Source organism: Dipodomys spectabilis, unplaced genomic scaffold (assembly GCF_019054845.1).
Source record: "Dipodomys spectabilis isolate Male_0828 unplaced genomic scaffold, ASM1905484v1 ptg000066l, whole genome shotgun sequence".
NCBI classification, from domain to species: Eukaryota; Metazoa; Chordata; class Mammalia; order Rodentia; family Heteromyidae; genus Dipodomys; species Dipodomys spectabilis.
Genome location: NW_024870743.1, coordinates 11,986,732 through 12,004,660, shown reverse-complemented (window position 1 = coordinate 12,004,660; position 17,929 = coordinate 11,986,732). Strand labels below are relative to the sequence as shown.

General features: G+C 37.7%; 1 protein-coding gene across 1 annotated transcript in view; it reads left to right on the top strand.

The window, feature by feature from the left end:
* Wdr35 (WD repeat domain 35) overlaps positions 1-17,929 on the top strand; it is a 62,582-nt gene that overhangs the window by 31,022 nt on the left and 13,631 nt on the right. Inside the window, exons 13-21 of the mRNA XM_042680783.1 lie at positions 415-484; positions 2,303-2,356; positions 3,837-3,946; positions 4,369-4,579; positions 8,559-8,639; positions 10,317-10,453; positions 10,931-11,134; positions 12,485-12,631; positions 13,223-13,355. Coding sequence (XP_042536717.1) covers positions 415-484; positions 2,303-2,356; positions 3,837-3,946; positions 4,369-4,579; positions 8,559-8,639; positions 10,317-10,453; positions 10,931-11,134; positions 12,485-12,631; positions 13,223-13,355 — 1,147 coding nt within the window. The remainder of the gene's footprint in view (positions 1-414; positions 485-2,302; positions 2,357-3,836; positions 3,947-4,368; positions 4,580-8,558; positions 8,640-10,316; positions 10,454-10,930; positions 11,135-12,484; positions 12,632-13,222; positions 13,356-17,929) is intronic.

Sequence of the window (17,929 nt, the reverse complement as noted above, 5' to 3'; positions counted from 1 at the left end):
CAGAAATCTTATTCATTAGGGCTTCACAAATGGATTAAAGTTCTACTTTTATTAAACAGAGGAAAATTATTAAAAGTAAAATTATATATAAATAACAGAGAAAATCAGTGTATTAGAGGTTACTCTTGACTGGTAGAGTAAGGTAAAGTCCCACAGCCTAATCAATTCAGTGGGAATGTACGACTCAATGTTTGGGATGCAGCTTTCGGAAACAGATGAGTCACATAACTGGTAAACACATAGTAAATTGTTTCCACTATCAGGAGACGCAGAAGTCCTTAAAAGAATCAGATTTCTATATGAAGTAACAATATTTGTTCATGTCACCCATTTTTTAAATTGCTCTAGAGATTATGAAATAATATAATCCTTAACCTTTCTTTAAAATTCTGTTTTTCTGTTGTGCTTTTACAGAATTTATCATGTTGATGATATTCCTTCTGGATCATTGGATGGGGTGCTTGATTATAAAAAAGCCATTCAAGTAGGTAGTTTTAGTCTTGCTAATACCTGTTCACATCTGCAAATTTGGAAATAATGTTTTTACTTTGAGATCTGAAAAAGAACTTATTTATCAAATAGGATATAACTTTACTGATTCTTTAAATATTTTTCTGTTCGGAAAACCTTTCCCTAAGTTTTAAAAACAGACTAAAATAAAGGTGATATGTGGTGATAAGTAACCTGTAGAATACTACATTGAAAGCTTATTTCTAAAAATATTGGGTAATGTATCCCCCTTTTCTGCTACTCACCTCTCTCATCTATCTGTCTCTCGTCCATCTATCTGTCTCTCTGACTCTCTCTGTGTGTCTATTGGTCCACCCATCTATGGTTGGTCTGTCATGTCTGGCCTGTTAGGTACTATATCTAGGTACAGATATACTTTTTAAAAATAATATGCTAGGGGCTGGGAAGGTGGCTCAGTGGTAGAGTGTCTGCCTTGCATGCATGAGGCCCTAGGTTCGATTCCTTAGCACCACATAAGAGAAAAAGCTGTAAGTGGCTCTGTGGCTCAAGTGGTAGAGTGCTATCCTTGAGCTGAAGAGCAGAGGGACAGTGCCCAGGCCCAGAGTTCAGGCCCACAACTGACAAAAAAAATGAATAAAAATGCTAAAATTTAATATTTTAGTAAGCAATTTTGTTTTTGATAAGATTTTCTGAGATTATTGTTAATAAAGCTCTTTTTGTTGTTGTTGGTTATAGGGCTTGAACTGGGCACTGTCCCTTGAATACCACTTCCAGTGGTTAATTGGAAATAAAGAGTCTTGTGGACTTTCCTGTTTTGGCTGGCTTCAAGCCACAGTCCTCAGATCTCAGCCTTCAGAGTAGCCATGATTATAGGCATGAGCCACTGGTGCCTGGTACTAAAGCTTTTTTTGCTTAGTTTTCTATCTGATGCTCATAACCTTGTGAGACAACCTGGAGACTCCTCTACCTTATAAATTAGAAAACAGAGATAACAGCTATGCTAAACAATGGATTTTTTATAAATGTGCTATACTGATATTTCTTTTTCTCAAAAAAAAAAAACACTTTGAAACAACTAAGAGTTCATAAGAAATTGCCAAAATATCCTCTTTCCTCAACTTTTCTCAATGGTGACCTCTTTTAGAGTTACAGTATGACATTAAAACAAGGAAATTGACCTTGATTCAGTACTGTTAACTGGACTATGGACTTGTTCCTCATTCAGTTCCCACTAACATTTACATGTACTTTCAGTGTCTGTGTTACCACCATAAGGAATTCCCTTCTCACTACTTCATTTTGTCTTTTACTCTGTCCATTTGGGAAGTTTTTGTCCTTGTTTTCCATCTGTATAGCTTTGTCAATTTGAAACTGTTTTATGAGTGGAATCACATAATGCATATCCTGCTGAGATAGGCTTTTCTCACTAAGCAAAATACCCTTGAGACAAGTCCAAGGAGCTGCTGTATTGGTCCATTTTTCCTTTCCTGGCATGTGCTGGTCCTTCTGCTTTTATTCAATCTTTTATCTGTAGGCTCAGATTTTTGCCAATTTTAGTGTAAGATATTTCTTTTATTATGCTGTCTTTAATTATGTGTTCAGCTCACCATCTTTCCCTGTGGACAGTGAGTAATCCTCTGAGGTAAAGATTTACCTGAATATCTCTAGTGCTTAGTTCAGTGTCTGACACAAAGTATGTGCTCTGTAAATAAATTTCTGTTAATATGTTTTTTGATACATTCTTCTTAGTGAGCTAATGCTATTGTGTACCAGATAGTCATTTGATGAATATTTTTGAAACAATAATTATTGATTGATTGATTGATTTTAGGGTACAAGAGATCCAATTTGTGCCATAACTGCATCTGATAAGACATTGATTGTGGTAAGTTTCAGTAAATTTGCTTTATGAATAAAATTGTTCAAATTGTAAAACTAGGATAAAGCAATGAGTTTTGAATTTGAATTATCATTTTGTGGGTACCTCAAGGATATCCTCATATAAGAGATGAGAAAAATTTAAAGCCTGCCTCAAAAATGATTAATCATTTCCACTAATAGCTATTTCTAAAAGCAGAGAAGGTGGAATGAGCCCTGCAAAGGGCTGATGGGGTGGGTAGATTGCGCAGTGGGAGTTAGGACTAAGTTTCCTCTGTATGTAGCCTGATAGTACACATGGAAAGAGTGCTTTGGCTACTTTCATAAGACTTAGAATGAAGAGGTAATGATGTTTGCCAGACATTAAAATAGAGAAATCCCTGGCAAGTTTCTGCTAATTTTTTCCAGTAGAATCAATAGTATAGTGTCTTTTCTTGAGCTCTGCCATTTGAAAATATTAATTTTAGAAATAAATGTTTAATATGGCAGGGCTGATGGAGCTGTACTTGAATTGCATAAATAGAGTCTCAATAGCATATATTTCCAGTTCTAGTTTTTTTTTTGCCAGTAGTTTCATGGGCAAAAGCTCTTAAGAGCATTGTGTTTGGTAGTAGTCACCCTCCCTGATTGGTGGTTCTTGAGAACTGGGCTGCAGAAGCAGTGTTGTTCTGGTTAAAAAGGGAAGAGGTAGAGATTGGCTATATGGCAGCTGTGTGGCTCCCATTGTGGTAGCTCAAGGCACCGAAGAGTTTGAAAGCTATGCTCTCTCCTGTCTGTTGTACTTCCTGCTCACATCAGCTTTGGTGGTTGCCCAGAGTTGCATAGAAACATGTATTTTACACACACACACACACACACACACACACACACACACACACACACACACACACACACACACACACACACACACACACACACACACACACACACACACACACACACACACACACACACACACACACACACACACACACACCCCTCAACATATCCTGCTTTTAGGTCATTGTTTCCATTGCTAAAGCCTAGTACAAAATGGGCTATATAAGATAAAACTGAGACTTTCAGTAACAGATGTTTCATAGCTTGATCCTCTGGTGATTTTTCATATATGTGAAATTTAATTTCAATAAGTGTTCTCTATATCTTAGCTCCTAACATACTCCATATAATAACCTATACAATTTCAAAAAACCTTAGATATTTCTTCCTTGTTATATAAGAACTTGTATATTACTAAGGAGTTAGGCTTTAAGCGTCTTTCTTGAATATTATGAGAAAAACATTTTCAGCCACTTGAAAAAAAAGGTTGAAATTAAATTAGGAGATAAACATATATTTAGTAAACTGATTCAGTATTGGAAATGGGAACTTATTAAGACTACATTACTTTGATTAAAAAAAAAGTATGGATCTATAGAGAGACCTGAGGTGGTAGTTTAATTTTGTTATGGTAAATACACCTTAGTAATCAAAGATAAATTCCTTAGGGTCGTGAATCTGGAACTGTTCAGAGATACAGTCTTCCTAATGTCGCTCTGATTCAAAAGTATTGCCTACATTGTCGAGCCTACCAATTGTCCCTGAATTGCAACTCTAGGTAAGCCTGAGAACTGTCCTCAGGGGGAAGAGTTGGATTTATATAGTAAAAGTGAAGACAGGTATGTTTGTTATGAACGTATCTTAAAGTTGGGTGTGGTTTTACTACACTGTATTTGGTTTCAATGATTTTCTCTGTTGGAATATGGCAATCTAGGTACACATTTTATTTTGCATATACTACTTAGGTGAGTAAGTGAATATAGAACAGATCATATTTTCATATGAATTCTCTATGTTTTCTTTATAGGGAAGCAAAATGGAGAATAATGTATACCTTCTATCAAATGTATTTAAAAAGTTCAAGAGCCATTTCTACCATATTCCAGTTTTCTGATAAATTGCTTTAGTAGGTGGTTCCACTCATGATTGCTGAGAATAATTTTGCACATCTTTCTCTTCCTCCAAATACACTGTTTCTAGTCGTCTTGCTATCATAGACATCTCTGGAGTTCTCACTTTCTTCGACCTGGATGTTCGGGTGACTGACAGTACAGGACAGCAAGTAACTGGAGAGCTGTTGAAATTGGAGCGGAAAGACGTCTGGGATATGAAGTGGGCCAAGGATAATCCTGATTTGTTTGCAATGATGGAGAAGACAAGGATGTATGTTTTCAGAAACTTGGATCCTGAGGTAAATCAAGAAATGAATGTTAATGGTCTAGAAATAATGAGCCAAGTAGCAAAACCTCTTTTTTGGGGGGAGGGCTTGGGGGGGCTGAACTCTGGGCCTGGGTGCTGTCCCTCAGCTCTTCAGCTCATGGCTAGTGCCCTACCACTTGAGCCACAGTGCCACTTCCAGCTTTTTTGTGCTTATGTGGTGCTGAGGAATTGAATCCAGGGCCTCATGCATGCTAGGCAAGCACTCTACCATTGAGCCAACTTCACAGCCCCAAAACCTCTTTTAAGAGGTGTGTTAGATGCATGTTTGTGAATGTAAATAAAACATTTCTGTAGAGTTTCAAAGTATTTGAGATGGAAATAATACTCCATTTTTAAATAGTTTCCATTTTCTCTGAAAGGTACTTCCTAGACATCTGTTTTTTAAAAATGGTGTGTGTGTGCGTGTGTGTGCATGTGTATGCTGTTTCTGAGGCTAGAACTCAGGGTATGGGCTGTGTTTCTGAGCTCTTTTGCTGAAGACTAGCCTAGTACTCTACCACTTGAACCACAGCTCTACTTCTGGCATTTTGGTGGTTAATTAAAGATAGTATCTATGGACAATTCCTGTCCGGGCTGAGTTTGGACTATGAGCCTCAGATTTTAGCTGTGATTACAGGTGTGAGGCACTTATGCCTAGCTTCATTTATTTGTTTGTTTGTTTTTTTTTTTTTAAGTGTTTTTTTTCCCCTCATCAAAGTACAAAGAAAAATAAACAAAATTGTTTTATTTACTAAGTTTTTGTACAAAAAAATATCTAATTGTTCTTTCCTTCTTTTCTGCCAGTGTGTCTATTTTGTGTTTTCTTTGGGTTACCATACCAACCACTAATCCACATTCTTTCTCTCCCCAAGTGTTCTTACAAATATGGTTGTGAATAGTCTTTTTTTCTTCTGGGTATCAGAACGTCCCTTACTCATTCATTTTTCAGGTTAAATTTAACTTTCTGTGGCTCAGATCAGCCAATTTTTAAAAAGGTTTTTTAAAATTAGCAGCTATTAGCAGCTGCACAAGAAGGCTTTCATTGTGATATTTCTATGCATGCATATAATTACACCAACCACATGTACCCCCCTCTGTCATTCTCCCTTCCCCTTTCTTAAAACAATTTCAGGGCTGGGAATGTGGCTTAGTGGTAGAGTGCTTGCCTAGCATGCATGAGGCTCTGGGTTCAATTCCTCAGTACCATATATGCAAAATATAGTAATAAAAAATTTAAAAAGAGCCTGGCATCAGTAACTCATGCTTGTAATTCTGGCTACTCAGGAGGCTGAGATCTGAGGCTTTGGATTCAAAGCCAGCCCAAGCAGGAAAGTCTGTATGACTCTTTTCTCCAATTAACCACTAAAAAACTGGAAGTGGTAGTGTGGCTCAAATGATGGAGTGCTCACCTTGAGCTGAAGAATGCAGGGATAGCGACTAGGCCCAGAGTTCAAGCCCCATGACTGACAAAAAAAAAATTAAAGAAGAAAGTCCTAAAAAAAAAGTTTCAACAGATTTCATTCTTCTATTTACACACATTCATATAAAATATCTCTTCTATATTTATTCCCATCAGAACCTTTTACCCTCCCATTATTTATTGTTTTCATCATTTTAGTGTATATTAATTGTACAAGGGTATTGTACCATAGTACCTTACATTGGTCAGATTGACTCCCTTCTGTTGCTCTTTTGCCCTGTCCCTCTTAGGCTCGATTGTATAAGTGCTCAGTGGGATTCCTTATGCCATCTATATACATAGTCACCAAGTATGGAAAGATGATACTGGAATACATGGTGAAAAAAAACAACCCCCTCAGATTTTAAATAAACGTTTAAAGCTACTTGTCCAATTTATGCAGGGTAGCTAATCTAGGTATATGCTTAGTCTAGGTGTATACAAACAGCATGTCACAATGTGCTATACTGAATAGACAAGTTAGAGCATTTTAGGATGTCTGTTGTGTTAAACTTGCTCTGCCTTCTGACTGTGCTGAGGGAGGGGACCAGTTTCTCACTGTGTTGTAGAGGAATAAAATATAGATACTTTTTTGATAAAGGAAATACTTGCATACTACTTAGGCAAATTGTACCTTGATTTGTAGGCCTTGGGTCTTAAACTACATATTCAATTGAGATATGGATAAATAAGTAATGAACTTTGGAAAATAAAGGAAATTAGTTGATATAATTTAAGCAGAAGTTGAGTTTAAAAAAAGAATGACATAAATATCTATTCATGTTTACTTATAGGCCAATAAACATAGATCATTGAAAATCTATGGTTTTTAATCTTTCTTCCTTTCCCTTTCTCCCTTTGTCTTTGTTTTTGGTATTTCATTTTAACCCACAGATCACCTTTTACAACTTCTTTTTTTTTTTCGGGGGGGGGGGGTCCGGTCATGGGGCCTGAACTCTGGGCCTGGGCGCTGTCCTTCAGCTCTTCAGCTCAAGGCTAGTGCTCTACCACTTGAGCCACAGTGCCACTTCCGGATTTTTTCTTTTTGCTTATATGGTGCTGAGGAATTGAACCCAGGGCCTCATGCATGCAAGGCAAGCACCCTACCACTGAGCCACCTTCCCAGCCCCAGAGGTGAAGTTTATTAGCAGTTTTATTTATTTTAGCTCATAGAATATTTACACTTCTTTTATTATTAAGAATTTAGAGCAGCTACTCTACATTATAATATGCATATCCTATGCTTTTTTCTATAAGCTTATATAATGCTGAGATAAGGTAAAGAAATATAATGGACTCATGTGCTTGTATATTGGCAAATGAAATGTTATGTAGGAGATATGTCAAGACTACTCTAAAGGCACATTCTAATTACTACAAGTGAGGGAAAACATCAATATATGTTTGGGTCTGGCTTACGTCACTTAATATAATTTTTTCAGGTCTTTCCATTCTTTACCAATGGTACAATTTCATTCTTTCTGATGGAAGAGTAGAATTCTATTGTATATACACTATACTATATTTTCTTGATCTATTCATCCACTGAGGAGTATTTGGGTTGATGTCATATCTTGGCTATGCTAAACAATGCTGCAATGAACATGGCTGTGCTGGTAGCTTTAGTGTGGCCTTGTTTGTGGTCTATTGGATAAATGCCCAGGAGTGGAATTTCTGGATTATGTTTAGTCTTATGAGGAACCTTTATACTGCTGTTCAGTGGTTGGACAAGTTTACTTTCCAACCAACAGTAGCCACATCCTCACCAGCATTTTTTATTGTTAGTTTTCTTGATAATGGCCATTTTAATTGGGGCAAGGTGGAATCTCAATGTTGTTTTGATTTGCATTTTTTTGACCAGGGATGTTGAATTTTTATTCATATGTCTATTCCCTCATTTGGTAACTAGACTGTGCTGATCAATCTAAGTAACCCACTGGATAGTAAAAGAAAAAAAAATAGTAGGACATGATAAATTATACAGGTCTTCAGGCATTCATACAGAGTGAGACCAAAGGATGATATTCTTAGGAGAGAATCACAAAGGCTCAATAGCTACGTGCATCTAATCATATAAACTAATATTTATTATTATTAGGAAATGGAAACAGATTTTTTTGTTGCTATTTTTATTTTCTTTTCCTTTTGTCTTTGTTTATCTGTCTTTGGGAAGGTAAGGGTAAGCATAGAAATGGTGGGACAAGGGGTGAACAAATGCAGCAGTGGTACTCACTAGACACTATTTTGAAAATGAACTACTCTACAGCTTTTGGGTGGGGATGGAAGGGAAAAACTGTGAGTGAGGGAGGGAAGGGGTGACATTGTTCAAAAAGAAATGTACTTATCTGACATATGCAACTGTAATCCCTCTGCACATCACCTTTGCTATAACCATAATAAATAAATAAAATAAATAAAAATAAAGGTAAGTAAAATATTTGGAAAAAAAGAACACTCTAAAGAAGGGGACATTTTGTATAATGAAACCTAACACTTGTCTTTGTCTTTAAAGGAACCCATTCAGACTTCTGGATATATTTGTAACTTTGAGGATTTGGAAATCAAATCTGTTCTTTTGGATGAGATATTGAAGGTAAATTAAAAAACAAGCAAACAATTCTCTTCTCTTGCTGGCTTGATTAGGATTTTTGTTTGGACCAGGCCTGTGGCGTTCTGGTTAGGGGAATGGAGCCAGAGGTCAGCAGATCTTGTGACCAGCCCTGCTCTCTTAGCTGTGCTTTAGTTCTTAAGGGTAGGGTGGATGTCATTGAAACTCTGGCTGGTCCCAAAGAGGGAGCACCTGGGTTCTCCTATCAGCAGGACCACATTAGGTGGAAACAGGGAGGGGGATAGGATGCTTAAAGCCAAAACAAAGTCTGAGTCTCCCACACCTACAAATATACAGTTACCATGGTTAAATGTTTCCCTCTTTGGTGGATAGAACGTTTTGCAAATGGTGAAGAGAAGGACCTGGCCATGTGTAAGTTCTATAACCTGTAAAAGGAATGAGTGTGTTTCAGTGGCTGTTTAAGTTGTATACAGTATTTTCAGAGAAGCTGTTGTGAACTCTCTTTAGATTGTGGTTTTTCTGTGTCCTTTAAAATCCTGTTAGAAGTTACAGTAACTATAATAGTACTTACAGTAATGATAATTGCACTTTAAAGGATTTTAGAAAATATATATTTAAATTGATTAGATGAACTGTGAGATTTTTTTTTTCTTTTTGGTTGGTTATGGGGCTTGGATTCAGAGTCTGGGTGCTACCCCTGAGCTCTTTCGCTCAGGACTAGCCCTCTCCCACTTTGACACACAGCTACACTTCCAGTTTTCTGGTGGTTAGTTGGAGATAAGAGTCTCATGGAAACTTTCCTGCCCTGGTTGGCTTTGAACCACAATCCTCAGATCTCAGCTTCCTGAGCAGCCAAGATTACAGGCATGATCACCAATGCCTGGCTTGCCTGAGATTCTTGATAGCTTAAATGCATTTTATATGATTCTAGGATTAGGAGAAAGCCTATCTACAGCAAGTGTGTTCAGTTTGTTGAGAGGGGGTGCAGATAGGGTAGACAAGCTAAAACAGACCCCAAACTTGTTGTCACCATTTTGTTATCTACCTACTATATACACAACCGACTCAAGCAAAGAATGTAGTCATGCTTCTTTTCTGACCTTGTTGGCCAGGAAATGTCTCATGGGACTGTGTATTCCTCTAAGCATATAGTTTTTCTTTGGGGCTGGGACTTACATTAGTTATGTGAGAAGAGTGGGATTTCACTATGTTTCCACAAATGTTTACAAAGTATTCCAACCTCACTTCATGCATGTACTTTTAAGAATAACACAATACTATTTTTGGAGGACTAAAGAAATACAAAAAGAAAGGAAAGGGAGTGGACATTTACAAAAGTCTGTTCATCTGGCATTTGTCCTTAGATGAAGGGATGGGGGAGTGGAGGTGACTGTCTGTGGGTTTCTGCTTTGGCAGAAGGTAGCACACTGGGTAGGAAATATGTTCCCAGGGAAGAAACTGAGCTGAGAGAACCAGGAAGCACTCTTGTCATTGTCCACGTCTCCCTCAAGGTGGCTGGTGGCTCAGTGGGGACTTACTTATTCATGTGTTTTGGCTGTTAGGAATGTCTTTCCTTCATAGTTTTGCTCACAGTATAGAGCATCTGATTTTGTTGCTTTCTTGTTCTATTTTTAATTGCAAGGAAGAAACATACTCTCTAGGCAGCCTTTTGAATTATTTGTTTTCTATCTTTGCTTTTAGAATCCAGAACATCCAAACAAGGATTACATAATGAACTTCGAGGTTCGATCTCTGCGAGACAGTCGAGCATTAATTGAGAAGGTTGGAATTGAAGATGCGTCTCAGTTCATAGAGAACAATCCACACCCCCGACTTTGGTATTGAATCCCTACCTGTCATGTGTAGAGTTCTTGCTGTCATCCTCTCTCTACACTAGTTTTCAGTCTTGGTCTTTCTGTCTTGCTCTTCTTCTTCTTTTTTAATCATGCCGGGGTTTGAGCTCAGGGCTTCAGGCTTGCTAGACAGGTGCTCTACTATTTGAGCCATGCTCCCAGCCACCTTTGCTTTAATTATTATTTGGTAAATTATCATGTTCTTGCCTGGGGCCAGCCTACTTGTGCCTCCCAAGTAGCTGGGATTATGAGTGTGTACCACAACACACAGCTTCTAGCTGTTCTTTTTAAAATATAGAAATTCACTTTAGAATTGGAAGTCTTCAATATCAGTACAATATTAAATGAAAGATAGTTGCATGTGCTAGGATAATCACTTCCCTGAAAATAATAGGTATGGTTACTAGTAATTACTAGTAAGACTCCCCTCCCCTCTTTTTTACTTATCTTTTTAAAATAAAGGCGCCTGTTGGCTGAAGCAGCTCTTCAGAAGCTGGACTTGGACACCGCAGAGCAAGCATTTGTGCGCTGCAGAGATTACCAAGGCATTAAGTTTGTGAAGCGCTTGGGCAATCTGCAGAGCGAGTCAATGAAGAAGGCTGAGGTTGTTACCTACTTTGGCAGGTTTGAAGAGGCTGAGAGAATGTACCTTGAAATGGACAGAAGGTAAATTGTGAAGGGGCAAGCATGTACAAGTACTCTAGAGTTCATAGTATTTTGCAATATAAAACTGACTAAGTATATCATAGCATCGTGTATGTGTGTGTGTGTGTGTGTGTGTGTGTGTGTGTGTGTGTGTGTGTGAATGTGAATATGTGTGAATGTGAATATGTGTGAATGTGAATGTGTACCAGTTCTGGAGCTTGAACTCAGAGCTGAGGTACAATCCTTGAGCTAGTGACCAAGGCTAGTGCTCTACCACTTTGAACCATAGTGCCATTTCTAGTAGTTAAAATGGAGTTAAGAGTCTCATGGTCTTTCCTTCCCAGGTTCCCTTTGAACCACAGTCCTCAGATCTCAGGCTCCTGAGTTGGTAGGATTACAGGTGTGAGCCACTGACACTCAGTCATAGCATCTTTTTTAGAAAATAATTTTCAGTTTGGATTACAATCAAAGATATTCTATATGTCTCTCACCAAATTGTTTTATCATTGGAGGTAGCCTTTTTCTTTGTTTTATATCTGACAGTGGAGATTGTTTTCTGGGAAAAATTGTTAGAGCTATGGAGAATAGGAGCTTTTGTTATTTATTATACAATTCATGATTTAATTCTCTCATTTAGGCTGTTACTTAATTTTCTGCTCTCAGTATAAAATCAAATGCCATTAAAATAGAATATTATTGCTTATATTTAATTATATATATAACATGTATATACATATATAGTTATGTACTTCATTTCAGCTGTGAATATTATTTCTAATTTTTATTATTGTTTTTTATTCTTCAGGAGATCTCTAATAATACTTAAGCACTGAAAAGAAATATAAAAACCAAATATATTTATCCTATATGTTCTGTTTCAAAATAAACCTGATTCTATCTAAGAATCTGATGAAAGAAATTATTAATTAAGCTGTTAAATAAGTTGGAAGTCCAGGAAAATAAGACTGGAAACAGATTTTTTTTTCCCTCTGGTGTCATTGTCTACTTGTATTACTATAACCAAGTTCCTGAACAGACTTATTTCTCACAGTTCTGAAGGCTGGCTGTCTAAGATCAAGGGGCCACAGGTTTAGTGTCTGATGACAGTCCTGACTCTGCTTGCAGAATGGGCCTTGAATTTTGTATCCTCACTTTGTGGGCAGGCATGAGTTTTCTCTGATACCCCTTATAAAGACATTAATCACTCACGGATAAGCTTAGTCACTTGATCAGTACATTGGCCAGGCTATTTGGAGAGCTGCCTTGTCTGTCTTCTCTGTAGCTAGAGCTATACTGAGTTTGTTGTAGACACTGATAAACACTTGTAGGCTGGATGAATGAATGAATGAATGAAGATCTCGTTGTTTGTAGAGATCTTGCTATTGGCCTCCGGCTGAAGTTGGGGGATTGGTTTAGAGTACTGCAACTCCTGAAAACTGGATCTGGTGATGCAGATGACAGTCTCCTGGAACAAGCCCACAACGCCATTGGAGACTACTTTGCTGACCGACAAAAGTGGTATGTAAAAGTCGCCAGAGCACTTCCTGAATTCATGCATGCTTAGAATTGTAGCTACTTGAGTACTTGCCTTGGCAGTAGTGCTGGGGAAATAAAGATTCAGTTAGCTGTTCTAAAATTCAATTAGCTCTAAATTCAAGTGGAGAACAAGAAGTTGCAAGATGAGCATTGTTAATTTTTGGAATTTACAGATAGCATTTAACTCCAGGTAGCTTTCTGTTGTCTGAGATCATAGTATTTAATACTAAGATGTTATGATATGGCTTATTTATGAACGAAGTGAAAACCAGTTCATATTTGCTTTCAGGAATCATTGCATTTGTTAAGTTTCCATTTTGATCGGTATGCTTATCTATATGTGGCAGTGTTTTGGAGTATAATATCTCCTGATGATAAGTAACGATGTTACCACTATAAAGAATTTTAGAATGCTACATGGTCTTTAAGTATTTTGCAGCTTAAATGTTTTGTAGGTACTGTGTAACTGAGATGAATGACCAAGGGAGTAACACCTGTACCAACAGTTCTAGTGAACATTTTGGTAGGAAGTTTGTGTTAGTCCTAGAAGTTTTCCTTGTTTTCTTCCCACAGGTTGAATGCTGTCCAGTATTATGTGCAAGGTCGGAACCAGGAACGCCTAGCGGAATGTTACTATATGTTAGAAGATTTGGAAGGATTAGAGAATCTTGCCAACTCACTTCCAGAAAACCACAAGTTGCTTCCAGTAGGTGTTATAATTGTTTTTTTTTTTTTAAATTTTATTTTATTTTATTTGAGAACATACTGTACAGAGGGGTTACAATTACATGGTCAGGATAATGCATACATTTCTTACCAAGCATTGCAGCCTCCTCCTTTGTTTACCCTTCACCTCCCTTCCCAGCCTCCCCCCTCCCCCCCACCCAATCATACCCCCCCTCCCCCCCCCTCCGACATTGTAAAGCTGGTTTTGACATGACATTTTGTACTTCTCATTGTTGCAACAGGTCCACCTGAATCCTTAAACGACTTGTTTGTCCCCATCTCCTCCACATGTTATACTGACATCAAATATAGTGAAAGCAGGGGTTACACTGTGGGGGAGGGACATACAAAGCAACCAAGAAATAATCTTATAAATGCGTTAGAAACACATGCATGAAAGAAACAAAAACATTAAAATACATATTTGAGGGTTTGTTTTCCTAACATCACATTCTCTGACTTTTTCCGCTTGACTCATACCTATACTAGATATTGCAAATAAGGGAAACCATGGGACCTATGTTTCTTTGGGCCTGGCTTACTTCACTTAATATAATTTTTTCCAAGCCTTTCCATTTCCTAACAAATGGGGCAATGTCATTCTTTCTGATGGAGGCATAGAATTCCATTGTGTATATATACCACATTTTCTTGATCCATTCATCTATTGAGGGGCATCTGGGTTGGTTCCATATCTTAGCTATGGTAAATAATGCTGCAATAAACATAGTTGTGCTGGTAGCTTTAGTGTGGTCTTTTTTGTAAACATTAGGGTAAATGCCCAAAAGTGGGATTGCTGGGTCATAGGGGAGTTCTATGTGAAGTCTTTTGAGGAACCTCCATACTGCTTTCCAAAGTGGTTGAACAAGTTTACATTCCCACCAACAATGAAGTAAGGTTCCTTTCTGTCCACATCCCCTCCAGCATCTGTTGTTGTTAGAGTTCTTGATTTTTGCTGTTCTAACTGGAGTGAGGTGATATCTCAATGTTGTTTTGATTTGCATTTCTTTTATGGCTAGGGATGTTGAACATTTCTTCATGTGTCTATTGGCCATCCTTCTTTCTTCTTCAGAGAAGCTTCTCTTTAAGTCTTTCGCCCACTTACTTATTGGGCAGTTGTTTCTTTGAGGATTTGTTGTTGGGTGGATTAATTTTTGGGGTTCCAAGTATATTTTAGATATGAGACCCTTGTCCGTTGTATGGCTAGTAAAGATCTTCTCCCATCCGTGGGCTTTCTATTGATCTTGCTAGCTATGTCATTTGCCCTGCAGAAGCTCTGCAACCTTATACAATCCCATTTGTCCAATCTTTCTTTGATTTGTTGTGTTTCCGGGTCTCTATTCAGAAAATTTCGGCCTGAGCCAAGGAGACCTAGGGTTTCTCCTATTCCATCCTGTAATGTTTTCAGAGTGTCTGCTTTGAGTTCAAGGTCTTTGATCCATTTGGAGTTGATTCTGGTTCAGGGTGATATATAAGGATCTAGCTTTAGTTTTCTACATGTAGTTAACCAGTTTTGCCAGCACCATTTACTGAAGAGGCTGTCTGTCTTCCATTCTATTGTTTTAGCTCCCTTATCGAAGATTAGATGGCTATAGGTCTGTAGGTTCATTTCTGGGTTTTCAATTCTATTCCATTGGTCCTGAGGTCTGTTCTTATGCCAATACCAAGCTGTTTTGATTACTATGGCTTTATAGTAGAGTTTGAAATTTGGTATTGATATTCCTCCAGCCGTGTTCTTTCCGTTGAGGAGCGTTTTTGCTATTCGGGGTCTTTTATTGTTCCATATGAATTTTTGGATTGCCTCTTCTATTTCCTTGAAGAATGAGGGTGGAATTTTGATAGGTATTGCGTTGAATTTGTAGATAGCCTTGGGAAGTATTGCCATTTTCACGATGTTAATCTTTCCAATCCAGGAGCATGGGAGGTTTTGCCATTTTTTAAGTTCTGTGTTGATTTCCTTTTTCAAGATTTTAAAGTTTTCATCATAGAGGTCCTTCACTTCTTTAGTTAAGTTAATTCCTAGGTATTTTATTTTTTGTGGGGCTATTACAAATGGAGTTGCTTTCCTAATTTCAGCCACACTTTTCTCATTGTTGGCATACAGAAAAGCCATTGATTTTTGGGGGTTAATTTTATAACCTGCTACTTTGCCAAAGTTTTGAATCAGCTTGAGTAATTTGGGAGTGGAGTCTATGGGATTCTTTAAATACAAGATCATGTCATCTGCAAAGAGGGAGAGTTTTATTTCTTCTTTCCCTATTTGGAGCCCCTTTATGTCTGCATCTTGTCTTATTGCTGTAGCTAGGCATTCTAATACTAGATTGAAGAGAAGTGGAGAGAGTGAGCATCCTTGTCTTGTTCCTGAGTTAAGAGGAAATGGCTTTAGTTTTTCACCATTGAGTATAATGCTGGCTCTAGGTTTGTCATATACAGCCTTTATTGTATTGAGGAATGTTCCATGGATTCCTAATTTTTCCAAAACCTTCATCATAAGGGGATGTTGGATCTTGTCGAATGCTTTTTCTGCATCTATTGAGATAACCATGTGGTTCTTATTCTTGCTCCTGTTGATGTGATGAATAATATTAATTGATTTGCGTATATTGAACCAGCTTTGCATCCCTGAAATGAATCCTGTTTGATCGTGGTGTATGATTTTTTGGATGAATTGTTGAAGTCGATTGGCCAAAATTTTGTTGAGAAGTTTTGCATCAATGTTCATCAAAGAAATGGGTCTATAGTTCTCTTTCTTTGATGAGTCCCTGCCTGGTTTTGGGATGAGGGTTATGATGGCTTCATAGAATGTGTTCGGTAGTGAGCTTTCTCTTCCAATTTCATTGAAGAGTTGGAGGAGAATTGGTGTGAGCTCTGCTTTGAAGGCCTTGTAAAATTCCGCTGTGAAACCATCTGGTCCTGGACTTTTCTTAGCTGGGAGGTCTCTTATTGCTGTTTCTATTTCAATGCTTGATATGGGCCTGTTAAGATAGTTTGCCTCATCTTGGTTTAGTTTTGGCATGTCAATATTTGCTAGGAAGAGGTCCATTTCTGTCAAGTTCTCAAACTTATTAGCATAAAGTTTTGAGAAGTATTCCCTTATAATGTTCTGAATCTTGCTTGTTTCCGTGGTGATGTTTCCATTCTCATCTCTGAGTTTATTAATTTGGGTGTGTTCTCTTCTTTTTCTGATAAGATTTGCTAAGGGTCTGTCAATTTTGTTAAGTTTTTCGAAGAACCAACTCTTTGTTTTGTTGATTCTTTCTATAGTTTTTTTGGATTCTAATTCATTTAATTCTGATTTAATTTTGATTATTTCTTTCCGTCTACTGGATTGGGGTTTATCTTGCTGCTCTTTTTCAAGGAGGTTTAGATGTGTCATTAAATTGTTAGTTTCAGATCTCTCCAATTTGTTGATGTAGGAGCTCAGAGCTATAAACTTGCCTCTGAGTACTGCCTTTGCTGTGTCCCAGAGGAGCTGGTATTTTGTGTGTTCATTTTTGTTGAATAGCATGAACATTTGAATTTCCTTTCTAATCTCTTCCATGACCCACTCATGATTCAGCAGTGTGTTGTTTAGCCTCCATGTGATACCGGACTTTCTTTGGTGGCTTTTGGTGTTGAGTTCTAATTTTATTCCCTTGTGGTCAGAGAGAATGCAAGGTATAACTTCAATGTTTCTGAATTTAGTTAGACAAGTTTGCTTTGTGGCCTAAAATGTGGTCTATTTTAGAAAACGTTCCATGTGCTGCTGAGAAAAACGTGTATTCTGATGCTGCTGGGTGAAATGTTCGGTAAATGTCTGTTAAGTCTAGTTGATCTATGCAGCTGTTTAGATCTGCGGTTTCTCTGTTGAGTTTTTGCCGAGTTGATCTATCTAGTGGGGAGAGTGGTGTGTTAAAATCCCCAACAATTAATGTCTTTGGATCTATATGGGATTTGAGGGAAAGTAGTGTTTCTTTGATAAATTTGGGTGCTCCATTGTTTGGCGAATAGATATTTAGAATTGTAATATCCTCCTGAAGGAGAGATCCTTTAATTAGTATGTAGCGACCTTCTTTATCTCTTTTCACGAATTTTAATTTGAAGTCTATTTTATCTGTCATTAGGATTGCAACTCCCGCCTGTTTATGCGGTCCGTTTGCTTGGTAGATTTTGTTCCAGCCTTTAACATTGAAAATGTGTTTGTTTTTACGGGCAAGATGTGACTCCTGCAGGCAGCAGATAGAAGGGTCTTGTTTTTTAATCCAACTAGACAGTCTATGTCGCTTAATTGGAGAGTTCAGTCCGTTAACATTAAGAGATAGGACTGAGAGGTATTTGGGAGTTCCTGCCATGTTATCTACCTTCTTGGGGGCTGCGAAAACTGGGTTCTTCCTATGGTTCTTGGATTCTCAGTTTGGGTGCAGTTTCTTGGCCTTTATTGTGGTCTTGTTGGTTTTCTATGTGTAGGACATCTTTAAGAATCTTTTGTAGGGCTGGTTTGGTGGAGATGTATTGTTTCAATTTTTCTTTGCTATGGAAGGTTTTTATTTGGCCTTCAGTTATGAAGGAGAGTTT